The sequence below is a fragment of the Microtus oregoni genome, unplaced genomic scaffold (assembly GCF_018167655.1).
Source record: "Microtus oregoni isolate MIOR12 unplaced genomic scaffold, Mior012 000005F_ref0000423, whole genome shotgun sequence".
Taxonomy (NCBI): Eukaryota; Metazoa; Chordata; class Mammalia; order Rodentia; family Cricetidae; genus Microtus; species Microtus oregoni.
In genome coordinates, this window is record NW_024543064.1 from 63978431 (window position 1) to 63994144 (window position 15714).

General features: G+C 44.6%; 1 protein-coding gene across 2 annotated transcripts in view; it reads left to right on the forward strand.

The window, feature by feature from the left end:
• The window catches only part of Ttc39b (tetratricopeptide repeat domain 39B), a 112354-nt gene that overhangs the window by 66056 nt on the left and 30584 nt on the right, over window positions 1–15714 (forward strand). For both annotated transcript variants that reach the window (XM_041651309.1, XM_041651311.1), the window contains 4 exons: window positions 3086–3217; window positions 4098–4174; window positions 9361–9428; window positions 12733–12797. In XM_041651309.1, the coding sequence (XP_041507243.1) occupies window positions 3086–3217; window positions 4098–4174; window positions 9361–9428; window positions 12733–12797 (342 nt within the window). The remainder of the gene's footprint in view (window positions 1–3085; window positions 3218–4097; window positions 4175–9360; window positions 9429–12732; window positions 12798–15714) is intronic.

Here is a 15714-nt window from a genome sequence, read left to right on the forward strand (position 1 = left end):
GCTTAAGCATGCATGGGCAGCCCGTTTATTGTGGTCCTCCAGTTCCTCTCCTGGGTAGTCCTAGCTGCTTGTGTTATTGTCATGCCCAAGGCTCCACAGTCTTCCTTTATGCTGTCTGTCCAGCGTTCTTTGTGCCTTCCGCTTCACCTTATCCTGTGCACTCCTCCAAGCAGTGTTGTCTTTGGCTATCTGCTGTCTTTTATTCTCATAACATGGCTGAAGTATCTCAAGTAGCCTATCTCTTCGTGTGATGCCTAGAATCCTCCTGAGACACGCCATCTCAAACACATTTAGGTGCTGTTCTGAGGAGTGTCTCACTGTCCAGGTTTCAGAGTTATAAAGGCGGCAGCTCAAGATAAGTGTCTCATATACCTGTCATTTTGTTGTCGTTGTGTCTCTTGCTGACCAAACCTTTCCTAGTGCCTGGAATGCAGCCCTTGCTGTCCCTATTTGCCTCTTGACATCTGAAATAGTTCCCTCCATTGAACTGAGATCTCCTCCTGGATAGACAAAGTTGACAGTTTGCTTGAGGTGGAGAACTAAGTCATCAGTTTAAGACAATCGTGGGAGTGTGGCAGGTAGGGATGCGTCCTCTCACCACTACTCTTTAATCCATCCCTGGAATTAATAATAGCAACAGCCCTGCAGGATGGGGAGATAGGCGTGCAGATAGGTGGTGTGCAAATTAACAACTTACATTTCGCCAACGATACAGCGCTACTTGCTGAAAGTCCAAATGAGCTGCAGGCCGTGGTAAATAGAGTGGTGGAAGTCAGTGAGAACCTTGGTGTGAAAGTAAACATCGAGAACACTGAGATGCAACACATGGGAAGGGGCGCACAAGGATTTTAACATTGTAATAAAGAATCAGAACAATCAGAACCCCAAGCTAACAGTCAACTTTGTCTATCTGGGAGGAAACCTCCGTTTAAGGGGGTGGGGTGGGGGTGGGATCCTTGTCAAAGTCTCAGTGAAATTCATATGTTTCAGGGTAGGTGCATGAGGATTAGAATTATTAAGCAAAAGGAACGGAGATCTGAGAGAAATAAGAGATGGAAACACAGAACAGCACCAGGAAGGACATTCAGTGAATCATGGATCCCTTATTTTCCACACTCTTATATATACTTCACCCCAAAAGGGGAGCAGGAGGCAACAGACTTCATTAACATGATATAAGGAATAGACTTGAATTCTCCCACCTTTGGTTCGAGTGGAGCGACCTTCGGTTCGGGTGGAGCGGACCTACCTTTATACCCAAAAACCTAAACCACACCCTAGGTCAGGATCTCCAGTTGTAGCCACACCTGTTGTCAACAACTTTGAAAGAGCAAAAATCAGCTCAGACTCTCTGGCTTCCAGTCAAGGTGGAATAGGCTCAGTCCTTGGGCCCTCACAACTGCCTCCCTTCGCCGACTGTCAGCTTGCCCTCTGACTCTCTGCCTCCCTTCGCCGACTGTCAGCTTGCCCTCTGACTCTGCGGTGTCTTTACCTGTCTCCTTTATTCATTTATTTTTGAAACAGGTCTCTTTTTCATCTCTACCATCTGCTTATAAAATAGGAATAAAAATAAATGACTAGTTATATAGTCTCTGATCTTTATGCGTAATTCACTGTTAAAATCCCCTTTTTACCTCACTTGAGTGTGAGATTTGAATGTCACGGTGTGAGCAGGCAGTGCCCTCATTCAGGACGAAGGCTCTTCAGACCCTGTCCGAGGCAAAAGGATAATGTTGCATTAGCTTTTTTTTTTTTTTTTAGTTTTTCGAGACAGGGTTTCTCTGTGGTTTTGGAGCCTGTCCTGGAACTAGCTCTTGTAGACCAGGCTGGTCTCGAACTCACAAAGATCCGCCTGCCTCTGCCTCCCAAGTGCTGGGATTAAAGGCGTGCGCCACCACCGCCTGGCTGCATTAGCTTTATGTAGCCCTAGGGGTGTTGAGCCGTAGCACTTAAATTAAAAACAAAACCCCACCTTGATGTTTCCAACAGAAATGATCAGCATAAGAGGCTTTGAGGAGAGCAAGCAGCCTCAGGCCATCATCCTGAACTTGATAACCTCAGCCCCCAGACTTTAATCCGGAGACCCAGGTAGTAGACCTGAGGTTTACTTTGGTTGTCATCTAATTGATTGCAAAGATCTTGCTTCCTCTTGGCTTTGACTAGAGAGGAGATAGCAGGGTTTTTTTTTTTTTTAATTTATTTATTTATTAAAGATTTCTGCCTCCTCCCCGCCACCGCCTCCCATTTCCCTCCCCCTCCCCCGATCAAGACCCCTTCCCTCATCAGCTCAAAGAGCAATCAGGGTTCCCTGACCTGTGGGAAGTCCAAGGACCACCCACCTCCATCCAGGTCTAGTAAGGTGAGCATCCAAACTGCCTAGGCTCCCCCACAGCCAGTACGTGCAGTAGGATCAAAACCCCTTTCTTTATTCTTTGTCTTTCACGTCATGCATCTCGATCCCACCCATCTCCCATCCCCTTGCATCTGCTCTGTGCCCTTGCAACCTCTACCGCTAAATAAAGCAAAATAAAATTTAAGATAAAAAAGGAAAAAAAAAGGAAGGGAAAAATCTCATCATGGAAGCTTTAGCATGACATAGTGCGTCACGCAGTGAACCCCTTTATCCATCCACATATCTTTACATGTAGTTGTTCATCACAAAGAATCAGGCTGGCCTCAAACTCGGCGAAGATGACCTTGGGTTCCTGAACTCCTATCTCTATTTTTCAGACGCTAGAACTGAAGTTGTAGGCGACCAGGCCTCACTCATTTCAGAAATTAAGATGGTACACTTCCCGCTATTCAATTAGAAAAAAATAAAATAGGTTTGCTTTTAAACTTTTTCTCGGAAATGAATCTCCAGGCTGCCCCCTTGTGCTGAATCAGGGAACGGCATGTTGTTGGCAGCTCTATTCTGCTGAGTTTTTAAAGCAGGCCTTTCAGAGGGTGTATCATTTCAGGAACGTGGAGCAGACGTCAACATGCGTGGTGAGGATTTTGTGTTGCTGATGTCAGAAACACCGGGACTTCCGTTTCCTTTTCTTGCATTGTTTTGAAATGTGCTAACTGTCTGTGTTCTCTGCAGGGCCAAGGAGAGCATGTACCACGCCTTGGGATACAGCACCATTGTGGTCTTGCAGGCCATCATGACCTTTGAGCAGCAGGACATCCAGAACGGCATTTCCGCCATGAAGGACGCTTTGCAAACCTGCCAAAAGTATGACTGAGTAGTTAATATCTGACTTACGACCCCAGATCTTCTTACCTTCGTGCCAAGGGGATGCCGTTTGCTGAGCTAGGGTCTCTGGGTTTGAGGCTGGCCAGAACTATGCTGCAGGTCTTCAGCCTCAATTCCATTGCGTAGAACTGAATTGGCCGAGAAACTTGGAGGCTTCATAATATGGCTCCCATTTTAGCACCTGCGCCCCCTGCTGGAAACACGGATCTGAACTCTAGTGAGAGGCTGAGGGAGGCTTCAGAGGGTTAGACCTTTTGAGGTCTGCTGAGGTAGACGAGTTAAGAACCAAGTATCTTGTCAGGTCAAGCAGGGAGTGTGCTTCCTCTCTATGGGAGAAACTGCACAACCAGAAGGGAATTTCTGTTTGCCTCAGGATGTGCTTAGACACTCTGGGTGGATCAGAGTGAGGCAGAGCATCAGTGTTAAGCTCCAGTCTGCATGTAGCAGGCCTCAGTGAAAGCCATTATCTGTACTGGTGAATTTTAATGTGGGCAAGATGAATCTTCATGTAATTATGTTGGAAATCCTCAAATGAAGAGCGTTTTCCCAACAGTGCACTTTACGTCCATTTTTCTCCCGTGGAGATGCTCACCACAGAAACTAGGCTTTTATCCAGGAAGAGGAGCATAGGTTTATGCACGATTTGTGCCCAGGGTGGTGTGTGGGCTCCTCTGCACTAGGCGTGGTGGGTTGAATGCCCATTGTGGTTGGCAGTGCAGGCCTAGGCACTGTGCATGCAGTACGGGAAGAGGAGGGCTTTGAGTTGCAGCGTGATTCAGGTGGTTATCGGTGACGGTGAACTCGGTCTGATGCCCGTCTTCCCCTCTGTTCTCCTCCCACGTGTCGGTCTCCATCGCAGATACAGGAAGAAATGCACAGTTGTGGAGTCTTTCTCAAGTCTGCTTTCTCGTGGGTCGCTGGAGCAGCTGAGTGAAGGTGAGAGAGGCGGGATGTTGCTCTCCCTTCCCTTTAGAGGGAGGGACGCACCCTGTCCTACGTGTGGAAAATGAGGGGCGAATCCTTTTCTCTTTCCCCATGGTGCTCCTCCTCTAACTCACCTCAGCTCTGGACACATTTGGTACGATCACAGATGTGTATAAGGGACACATGGAGTTCTGTTTTTCAGTTGCCTTTTTTTGTAAGCCTTGAGCCACTCACACGCACACACGCACACACACACTCCAGTGTCATCTGGACCCACATCAGTGTGTGCCAATGCACTTTATCTGTTCAGAGCTGTGCAGTCATGAGCAGGATGGTGCCACAGGGCGGGGGATTTTTCACACTAAAGGACAGCTATATGGCTTTAGTTTTTTCATTGTTAGCAAATGCTGCTGTGCTAAAAACATTCGTACATGTCTTTGTGTATTCTTTCAAGTATCTTATGAGTCAGTGTTCTAAAAGTAGAATTGCTGCAACTAAGGGCCTGAAATTTTACAATATTTATAGATATTGGTATTTTTTTCTTCTGAAAACTTTATATTCAACCACTTTGGAGAGTTTCATGTTATACAGACTTTTAGTATTTTTCCAAGGTGAAAAAGTCCTTTTTTGTTTTTGAGACAGGCTCTTCCTATGTATTCCTCACTGGCCTGAACTTACTGTGTAGATCAGACTGGCCTTGAACTCACAGAGATCCGTCTACTCTGCTTCCCAAGTGCTGAGATTAAAAGCATGCACCACTCACTGTATCTGGGTAGTTTTTATATCTTTAAAAATGATAATGCTGTCTACAGAGATGATGAAGATGTTTGGTTTGTGGGCTTTAAGAATATTGATAGCACTCGATAGATAGATGGAGGAAACTAGTTAGTTGTTAGCTGTTTTATTCCCAGTAAAACAAGGGCCTAAGTGCTCTACGTGACCCTGTAGAGATGGTGACCCACCACCAGGGAGCATCTGGGCAATTCTGTAGAGGCAACGATGTCTCTGGAGAATTCGTGTCCATATTGTGGTTTTCAAACTTGTCCTGTGGAGGAGGTAGTTAGTACCAAACACTGGATAAACTAGGGCGCAGCTCCGCGCTTGGCTGTCAGAGGTGGTCGAGTGGTCACGTATAAGCCGCAGACCTTGAATGTGCTCCGTAGGTGTGTCACCAGCTTGTTTGGGACACTGAGTGACATGAGTTATGAGTGTTGATTACAGTTGAGGAGTGTGGCACATCACGTCTTTAGGACTTCTGAAAACGAGGATAGTGTGGACTCAGCCATGACAGAAGCAGACGGCATTTTGTCGGTTACCGCGGGCAGTTGAACCCCATCCTCTTTTTCATTAGAAACTGACCCCAAGCATCTAAAGGAGTACAGACTGATACTTGGAGGCCCAAAGTTTTCCAGAGATGACCCACGGGAGATGAAATTGGCCCTGGCATGACTCTGGGATCTGTATTCTCCCTCCTGGCACCCTCCAAGTGGCACTGGCTCCTGCTTGCCTTTTTGTGGTGTGAGATTGATATTGGAGAGTTTTAAACCTTAGTTTTGGGAGGAATGACATAGCATTATTGGTGTGAGTATAAATAATTTTAAAATACCACAATGCTCTGTTTTCTGAAAGTGTTCTTTGTGCACCAGATTCACTCTTGGTGCTTTCTTTAACATTAACTGTCCTAATATATTTAACCGATGGTCACAGAGAGTAAGTAGCCAAGGTGGCCAACATCGAAGCAGCATTTAAAATAGTCTACTTTCCCTAAACCTCAGCTCTTCCCACTGGCCCCATGTTCTCCTGTAGGGGAGTAGAAAACATCCTTCATGGTTGATGGAAAAATATTGAATTATCACATCTGGAAAATCAATGACTGTGTTCTGATTTTTCCTTCTTGCCTCTAAACAGAGCATTTTAAAAAAAATCTGAACTTTGTACTAATTATTGAAAAACTAGCCCATGTCTGTAGCTTCTTCTGAACTATTGGTATCTTTAGATTATTTTTTTTAATTTATTTATTTATTAAAGATTTCTGCCTCCTCCCCGCCACTGCCTCCCATTTCCCTCCCTCTCCCCTGATCAAGTCCCCCTCCCTCATCAGCTCGAAGAGCAATCAGGGTTCCCTGACCTGTGGGAAGTCCAAGGACCACCCACCTCCATCCAGGTCTAGTAAGGTGAACATCCAAACTGCCTAGGCTCCCCCAAAGCCAGTACGTGCAGTAGGATCAAAAACCCATTGCCATTGTTCTTGAGTTCTCAGTAGTCCTCATTGTCCACTATGTTTAGCAAGTCCGGTTTTATCCCATGCTTTTTCAGACCCAGGCCAGCTGGCCTTGGTGGGTTCCCAATAGAACATCCCCATTGTCTCAGTGTGTGGGTGCACCCCTCACAGTCCTGAGTTCCTTGCTCGTGCTCTCTCTCCTTCTGCTCCTGATTTGGACCTTGAGATTTCTGTCTGGTGCTCCAATGTGGGTCTCTGTCTCTGTCTCCTTTCATTGCCTGATGAAGGTTAATATTCAGGAGGATGCCTATATGTTTGTCTTTGGGTTCACCTTCTTATTTAGCTTCTCTAGGATCGCGAATTATAGGCTCAATGTCCTTTATTTATGGCTAGAAACCAAATATGAGTGAGTACATCCCATGTTCCTCTTTTTGGGTCTGGCTTACCTCACTCAGGATAGTGTTTTCTATTTCCATCCATTTGTATGCAAAATTCAAGAAGTCCTTGTTTTTTACTGCTGAGTAGTACTCTAATATGTATATATTCCATACTTTCTTCATCGTATCTTTAGATTATTGCAGAAAGACTGCTTAGTTAGCTTTTGAGTACACTGTGAATTTCTTTCATGAACTAAGGAATTTACATTAAGAGGCATTTTGGTAAAGAAATTATACAGTGTAACTCAACCGTGATGAAGGGATAAAGCTCTGGAAATTAAGTTGCCTGTTATTCCCAGGGTCTTTGGCTGCTACCGCAATCCAAGCAGACTTTATGTTTGAGGGCCGCTTTCCTTTGCTTTCTGTTGCTGGGGGAGGACAGGACTTATTTGGCTTATAGGTCACAGTTCATTTTTAGGGGAAGCCAAGGCAGGAACTGAAGCAAAGACCATGGAGGGAAGATGGGTACTGTCTTCTTCCCCATGGCTTACTCAGGCTGCTTTCTTACACCACCCAGAACCATCTCCTGGGCCCTCCAACAACAATCATCAATCAAGAAAATGCCCTACAGAGACTTGCCTGCAGGCCAGCCTCAGCTGAGGGTCCTCTTCCTGGATAGTCTAGGCTTTTGTCAGGTTGACAACTAACCAGAACAATGGGCACGGCAGAACACTGTAGCTTTAGTATGGGATTTGTCTTCCTGTTGGTAATTTTGCTTACGTTCTCAAGTTTCTAGCTGCGTTAAGGAATGAGTATACTACATGAAGTTTCTTTCCATGGGCTTACCATGGGACACACTTGCTGCTCTCCACCGTGTCTGCTGACTGGAGCTGAGTAGCTTCAGGCTGACTTCAGAGAGTCAGTGTGAGGTGCAATGCTTTGGATGTGGAAAGAGTCCCTGCTCTCCCTGCTTCGTGGTGTGTCCTGTGTAGTACTCTTTACTGTCTGTCTTGGTCTTGGTAAGGACCTGCTGTTTAGCCTGGCAAATCAGGCCGGCTGTAACATTCGGTACTGTACCGTGTCACCCTGACTGGCCTTCCCACCCTGCTGCCCTCTCCTCTCCTCATACATTCCAGGCTGCGGCCAAGGAGCCCCGGTGCCCTTTTAGGAGGGTGCCAGTGCTTCTGTGCCTTGCTTTACCTGGTCCTCTAACAGTGCTTACTTCTCCCCTCTTCACCTGCTCCAGGCAGGTGGTTTCTTCCCAAGGCGGCCTTTGACATTAATAACCCCAGGTGGTTGTCACCTTTACAGTTACCTAAGAAGAGGCTAGTTGGGTGACTGAAAATAAGCCACCATTTTGAATTCCCCTGAAGATAATGGCGAGGCTCACCTGGAAGGAAGGTGTCCTGGAGAACGCCACCTTGACTGGGGGCGATGCCCGATGAGTGCTGTCTTCTGTGGCTGCCACCCTAGCTGCTGGGGAGCTCAGCTGCGTATTCCTCATAAATTGAAGATCTTAGTCTGTATGAGAGAGCCTGTGGGTTATGTGTGTGTAAAGCAAGGAAAACTTACATTCTTACCTAGTTGGGTCAACACTGTTTCTAGTGACACAGATTGCCCCGAGTTGTCCCGTCAGTTGAATTGATATGGCCCACAGGCACGCACATATCCCGGGTTGTATAGGAAGTCGGGGCATGTTTGGGGTGTTGTGCACATATCCCGGGTTGTATAGGAAGTCAGGGCATGTTTGGGGTGTTGTGCACATATCCCGGGTTGTATAGGAAGTCGGGGCATGTTTGGGGTGTTGTGCACCTATCCCAGGTTGTATAGGAAGTCGGGGCATGTTTGGGGTGTTGTGCACATATCCCGGGTTGTATAGGAAGTTGGGGCACATTTGGGGTAGTGTGCACATCCCTGGGCACAGCTTTGGCTCCTCTTGGTGAGCACCGCGTGTTTGTGCTCAGGTTGAAAATGCTGTAAGTCGGAAAGGATGGCTCCTTTGCTGCTGCCTCTAAGGAGTCCTGACTTGTGCACAGGGCAGTAGGTTCTCTACAACTCTCGGAAGTGGTGGCGGTGTGTCTGACCATCGTCCTGATGGCCATGCCGGCATAGTTTAGAAGCTAGAATTTGTAAGTTTAATGAGCCTTTTCAATCTATACCACTGCTAAATGCTCATGCTACTGCTATTTTTAGGTAGTTTTCTTCTTTCTAAATGGCCTTTGAATTTTGTTTGCCTCAATCAGGCGTGGTGATTCTTGCTTTTAATCACAGCACCAATCAGGTTGTTGAGGCAGGACAGTCTGAGATACCTAGTGAGTTCCAGACCTGCCTGGGCTCCGACGTGAGGCTCTGTTGCTTTCCTCTGCTGTCCAAGCCCCACTCTGCTGTCATTGTTGAATGGGGCCGAAGACGATTTCCCTGAACAGTTCACAGATTCCAGGAAAATCTTGTGCCAGGACTAAGAACAAACCATCCTGTTTCTCTGGATGCACAGAAGCTGTCTAGGCCTGTGTATCTCTCATGGGCTCCTCACCTTCCAGCCCTTTCAGAACGTCTAGAGCAATACTGTGTCTTAATAGAATTGTGTTTGTTTTTAACAGAGGAAATGCATGCCGAAATCTGCTACGCCGAGTGTCTCCTACAGAAAGCCGCGCTCACATTTGTGCAGGTAATAAAGGTCTGGCTGAATATTGGTGTTGGGTGGGAAGCCTGCCAGCGTTGTACAGAAAAAGGTAAATGTTGCTCATCGTGTGTTAGCACTGAGACTTAGAGTGGTAATGGAAGGTATTTGTTATCCTGATAAAGTCTGTCTGAAAGAAGGCTCCAGAGAGCTGTATTCCCATGCAGATGTACTTAGTGACTGTTTCAGATGACTTAGGATGCTTCCTAGTGTGGAAACAGAAGGAGCTCCAGGTCGCATGTGTGTGGTCCTAGGAGCCCTCCCTCCCCGTCCCCAGGGTTTGTCTGTGTAGCCTTGGCTGTCCTGGAGCTTGCTCTGTAGACCGTGTTGGCCTTACCCACCCTGTCCTTTCTATCCTCATTCCCTTTTTTCCCTTTTTTTTTTTTTTTTTTTTTTTTTTTGCTTTTGTCTCACGACAGGGTTTCACTGTGTAGCTGTGGCTGGCCTGTAACCCTCTGTAAGACCAGGCTGTCCTTGAACTCATGAACTCATGGAGGTTCACCTGCCCCTGCCTCCCAAGTGCTAGCCACCATACCTGGCCAGAACAGTCCTTTTCTTAGGAGGTGCCTTACCTGCCACCTGTGTATGCCTCAGTGCTTCTCAAAACATGACCTCAGCATTGTGGCTCAGTGGTGACTGTCACGAGGGACAGGAGTAGAGATGAAAAGAAAGCAGAAAGCAATCTCAAACTTCGGAATTATCTTGGAAGTTATTGTCCTCTGTTTTTCGGAGGGCGGGGGTGGCTTGTCTTGATATTTTTTCCCATGCAAGTTGACCTGTTAGTTTAGATTCTGATTCAGTGCAATTGAATCAGTGTGGCCCTTTTATCTTCTTCCCCCAAGCCCTGTATGTAACCCAGATGGGTTGACAACAGCGGTCTCACCATCTTAGTAACACCGTGATGTGAGTCACGGAGGCCCCAGAATTTCTCCTTATGTGTTTTCCAAATGGAGATTTGACAATTAAATATTAGGTTTACGAGTTTGTTTTGTAACTGAGGACTTGAAATCAAGCTTCTTGGAGGTGTTCATGACTTACCTGTCTTCCTCATGTCTGCCTGTGGTCACTTCTGTACCCGTGTTTTGGCTGTTTAAAGATCTTCAGTTCTACCCCTTCCTCCGTGCTCCCACCATCACTGCCCCTGCAGAGGTGCTCATCAGCTCTACCTCTTCCTCCGTGCTCCCACCGTCACTGCCCCTGCAGAGGTGCTCATCAGCTCCACCTCTTCCTCCATGCTCCCACCATCACTGCCCCTGCAGAGGTGCTCATCAGCTCTCCCCCTTCCTCCGTGCTCCCACCATCACTGCCCCTGCAGAGGTGCTCATCAGTTCCACCTCTTCCTCCGTGCTCCCACCATCACTGCCCCTGCAGAGGTGCTCATCAGCTCCACTTCTTTCTCCGTGCTCCCACTGTCATTGCTCCTGCAGAGGTGCTCATCAGCTTTTGCTGAATTGATTGTACAGCAGTTGAGTGACTCTGTCTCTGGTTTCTTTTCACTTTTAATTTATCCTGCATTCTGTGATTGAGGACTATCAGAAATGAGATTCGCGCCTTGTTATTTTCTGTTTCTGCATTTCATGACTTTCGTGGACTCTGTCAGTATTCTCTATCAGAATATCACAAATTGGGAAGAGGTTTCCAGGCTGCACTGGTGCCTCTCCCTAAGTCCCCTGCTTCTCCTCTTAGGGTTGTCCTCAGGTGCTAACCCTAGGCATAGGGATCAATGCAGCTTCCCTTCTCCTCAATTCCTTCCTTCTCTTCAGTAGCTGCTCAATCTCCATATATGCAGATGTCAGAGTGTTAGCTCTCATCTCTGTACATGCAGATGCCAGTATGGCCTTCACTGCTCCCTGCCATGTCCAGCTGAGGTTTCCTTTGCATGCAAATTTAGGGCTGCTTTGCCTTCCTTCATCTGCTCATCCCTTGTCCAACGCTGCAGGTGGGTTTTCTGGCTGATGTCATGTGCACTTTGTGTTCTTTCTCTTGACGTCTGTGTGTGTCTCCATCACTGTGCATGCCTAGTCACTTAGCACATCATGTTGCTTTTGCATTCAGGTGCCCAGCACAAAATAAGCATTTGGTCAGTGTTTGCTGAATCACAAAATAAAATGAAACAACCTTATTTGAATCAGACTTTAACCTAAGAAATTTTTTTCTACCTGTATTTGAGCCTCTGTAAATATAAGAGTTCTTAAATAAGAATGTAAGCACTTAAGTTGTGTAGTGAATTTTGTATTTACTGATTTGTATATTAATGGGAATGTTAAACATTTAAGTAGCTAATGAGAATAGTGAACTAAAACAGCTTCTCTTTCACCAGTCTCCTTAGAAGTGTGGAGCATAGGCTCGTCTCTGTCAGCACCATTAGCATAATGTCCTTCAGTGGATTATAGGATATAATTTATTAGGAGACTCTTAGAATGCTGGTTCTGAAAATGCCATTCATCTAGGCCAACTGCCTCAATTTCATGATGGATAACCTTCAGGCAGAGAGAAGTAAAATGACCCCCTACCCCCAAATTGCATATTAGTGACAACCTCTTAAGAATTTAGATCATTGTTTTTTGGTCTGCAAATTTATAGGATTAAAATGTACAATGTTAAGTAGACTGCTTGTCCAATGATTGCTGAAAGAAGAACCATTTACTGGGTGGGATGGATAGGAAAGTTTGGCCTTCAAGCTGATTTGTGTAGCCAAGTGTTCTGGATACCACTGCCCCTGGGGGAGTGTTGCTCAGTAGATGCTCAGCTTTGGACTACATTCGCCCCAAAATTTGTGAGGATTACTTCTTTAGAAATACAAGGTATAGCTCAGCAGCTAAGAACACTGCCTGCTCTTCTTAAGGTCCTGAGTTCAATTCCTGACAACCACATGGTGGCTCACAACCATCTGTAATGAGATCAAGTGCCCTCTTCTGGCCTGCAGGCGCACATGCAGGCAGAACACTGTATACATAATAAATAAATAAATCTTAAAATACAAGGCAATGCAAACATTTTTTTAAAAAATATTATTTTTTTACTACCTTCAAACTTGTAAGAAAATTACAAAATGGCACATTTCAAATGTAAAGCAAGACTCATGTCAATTTCAAAAGTGTGTGCTCAAAATACGTTTGGGACTAGGGATGCTGATTAGTAGTAGTGCTGTAGGTTCCATTCCCAGTAAACACCCTCTCTCTCTCTCTCTCTCTCTCTCTCTCTCTCTCTCTCTCTCTTTCTCATTATACAAATACATACTGTTTAACTTTCCACCCTAAATGCTCTAATTATTTAATTGTATTATTTTCAGGATGAAAATATGATCAACTTCATCAAAGGTGGACTCAAAATTAGAACAAGTTACCAAATATATAAGTAAGTTACAAAGTAAAATGTGACTTAAATTGAAATTCAGTTAACTACTTTTGAAGACAGGCTCTTATTCTATCCCTCGGCTAGCCTGGAACTCTTGATTTTCCTGCCTCAGCTTCCCAAGTGTCACCACACTTAAGATTGGCTTTTAAATAGTTTGATTCTTGGGCTGTACAATTTTGTTCTTCCAAATTCTTATGAACCCAGCATGGCTAGATGTCTTCATTTGGTGTTGGTAAATCACTTGACTCTTGCCTGAGTGTACTTGGTGCTGTAGGACAGAGAGTTCTAAATTTACATGCATTTCAAGAGCAAATATTGAAAGAGAAAATGGGAGACACCGTTTCTGGTTAGGTAACCTTTACTTATTTCTCCTAAGAATTATTTGTATATTTTGTATTTGTGCTGTTTTTTATGTATTGTCTTCTTGAGACTCACATATAGCACAGCCTGGCTTTAAACCTCTGATTCTCCTGCCTCAGACTTTGGAGTGCTGGAATTACAATCACGTGCCATTACATTTGGCTTGCTTTAATAAAAACTTTTTAAAAATCTGCTATAATTTTGTACCTCTATTTCTTATGGTTACTATAGTGATTATAACGTCCTTTGCTTATTATAGTTAGCGTAGGCTGCGTCTTCTAAAGCAATTAGTAGTCATTCTTTCAGATCTGCCCACAGGCCAGTCTAAATTTTACAATCCCTCAATGGAGACTCCCTTCTCAGGCGACTCCAGGACTTGTCAAGCTGACCGCTTTAATTACTAACATATTAACAGGACAGCCTTTTAACTATTACGATGTGTTCTATATGAGCATCATTAAACCCACAACACAGCATCAGCTCTTTGTTTTAAAGTCCTTTGTCTCACTCTGGTCTGCTCACCACTGTATTCGGCACCCTTTCTGTTCACTCGTCTGCCGATGAACTTCCTTAGCTTCTCTCCTCGTATGAACTTTCAACATTTCTCTTCTGTTTTCATTTATTTGCAAACCTGCTTATTTTGGCTTTCACCTTCAAGGACATTCTTGCTAACTCTAGTATTCGGAGTTGTTAGGGTGCTCGTTTTTCAGCACCTAAAACCATCACGCTGTTGCATCAGCGCTGGTGTGGTTGAGACCTCTGCCGTGTGTGTAATTGTTTCCTGGATCTAATGAGCCATTGTTTCTGTCTCCTGAAGAACAAGTTGTATCTGCGTCTCAGTAGTTTGAGTGTGGTTTTGGCTTTGGCTTTTATGGCCATTATTTCCTCAAAGTTGTTGTTCTTGTTTTTCTCTGCATCTTTTCTCACTTATTTCCTCTGAACCTCTAATGGCACACGAGTCAGTCTGATTGGGTTTAGTAAGTTACATACAGTTTTTAATTTTAGCTTAGACCCAGCATGTGGGTCATCCTGGAATCAGTTTCTTTTCATTGCTTTTCTGTTGACTGTATGTCATGTTTTCCCATGGAATGGTGTTTAAATTGGATACTGATGTATCTGTGGAGACTCTGGAGTCTTTCATCCTTCCCCTGAAGTGTACCAAGCTCTGTTCTAGAAAGCAATTCATTTGCTTAGACCTGGGCTCTGGATTCTTACTGTTGTAGGACATCACGCCTGCACCTCTGCTGCCTCTGGACCTTCCCCTAGTAACATGGCTGATGGGTTCCTACCAGTAGAGAGTTCCCACCTCTCATCTGTGAAAATGCCCTTATATCCACCCAGCCCCTCTAGCGCAGGGAGTCTGGTGTCCTGATGGTGTTCTGTGTACCCTGTAAGGAGTGGGGCTTGCTTTCAGGAACAGACACTTGGATATAAAGTTAATTCGTGAGCTATTTCCTGCTTTCGAATTTAACTCTTCTCCAGTTTCTGCCTACTCCACCTTCAGTTTCCGAGCCTGCAGAAATATTTTAAATATATTTTTGTGTATTTTTTAGGGTTTATAATTGTTATGTGTGGGAGAACAAGTCTCACATAAGCTTCCTGCCACTACTGGGAACAAATCCCATTACCAGAAGCAGAACCCGAATCGGTACTGCAAGAGGCGCTTTTATCAGTACTCATTATGTATACTTGGAATCCGAAAGAAAGAAAGAAAGAAAGAAAGAAGGAAGGAAGGAAGGAAGGAAGGAAAATGTTGCAAGAGGGAGCTGATGTGGGAAACTTGGCATTATGTTTTTAAATTTCCTTTCCAAGTATTTTTTAGAAGATTAAAGAGGTGGTTGCTTTTCCAGTCATCAAAACTTTAAAATACAAATTTAAGTAGTCCTATGGTAACGAAGACCACCTTTATCACTATAGTGACAGGGATTTTATATGTGTGAGTGTGTGTGTGTGCGCAAGTACTTATACACACAGATGTTTAGTTAGAAGTTCACACTACTAAATTCCTATTTACACATGAGTCCTTTCAAAATAGTGGAGAAAGAGAAATACTTTAAATATTTTTTTGAAAACTGTTTTAAGAAAAAAAAATACACCATTAGCCTGGCTGTGGTGATACCTGTCTTTAATCCCAGCACTCAGGAGGCAGAGGCAGGAGGATCTCTATGAGTTCAGGGCCAGGCTCCAAAGCTACAGAGAAACCCTATCTTGAAAAACAAAACAACAACAAAAAAGCCCATCATTAATACAAAAATAAATTCCAACAAGATTTAGTATTTTTAAAAATTTTAAAAGTTATTAGGAAAGAACATAGGGTAATATTTTATGATCTTAAAATTAAAAGCTTGGGGAAGGAGACATGTCTTAGGTGTTAAGTGCTACCTTCTGATTTGTTACAGGACCAAAGTTTGGATTTCAGTATCCACACTGGGTGACTCACAAATCCCTATGATTTCAGTTCCAGGCAATCAGAGGCAAATTGTGTGTATGCGTGCACCCACGCGCACACACACACACACACACACACACACACACACTAAAATAAAAATAAAAACCT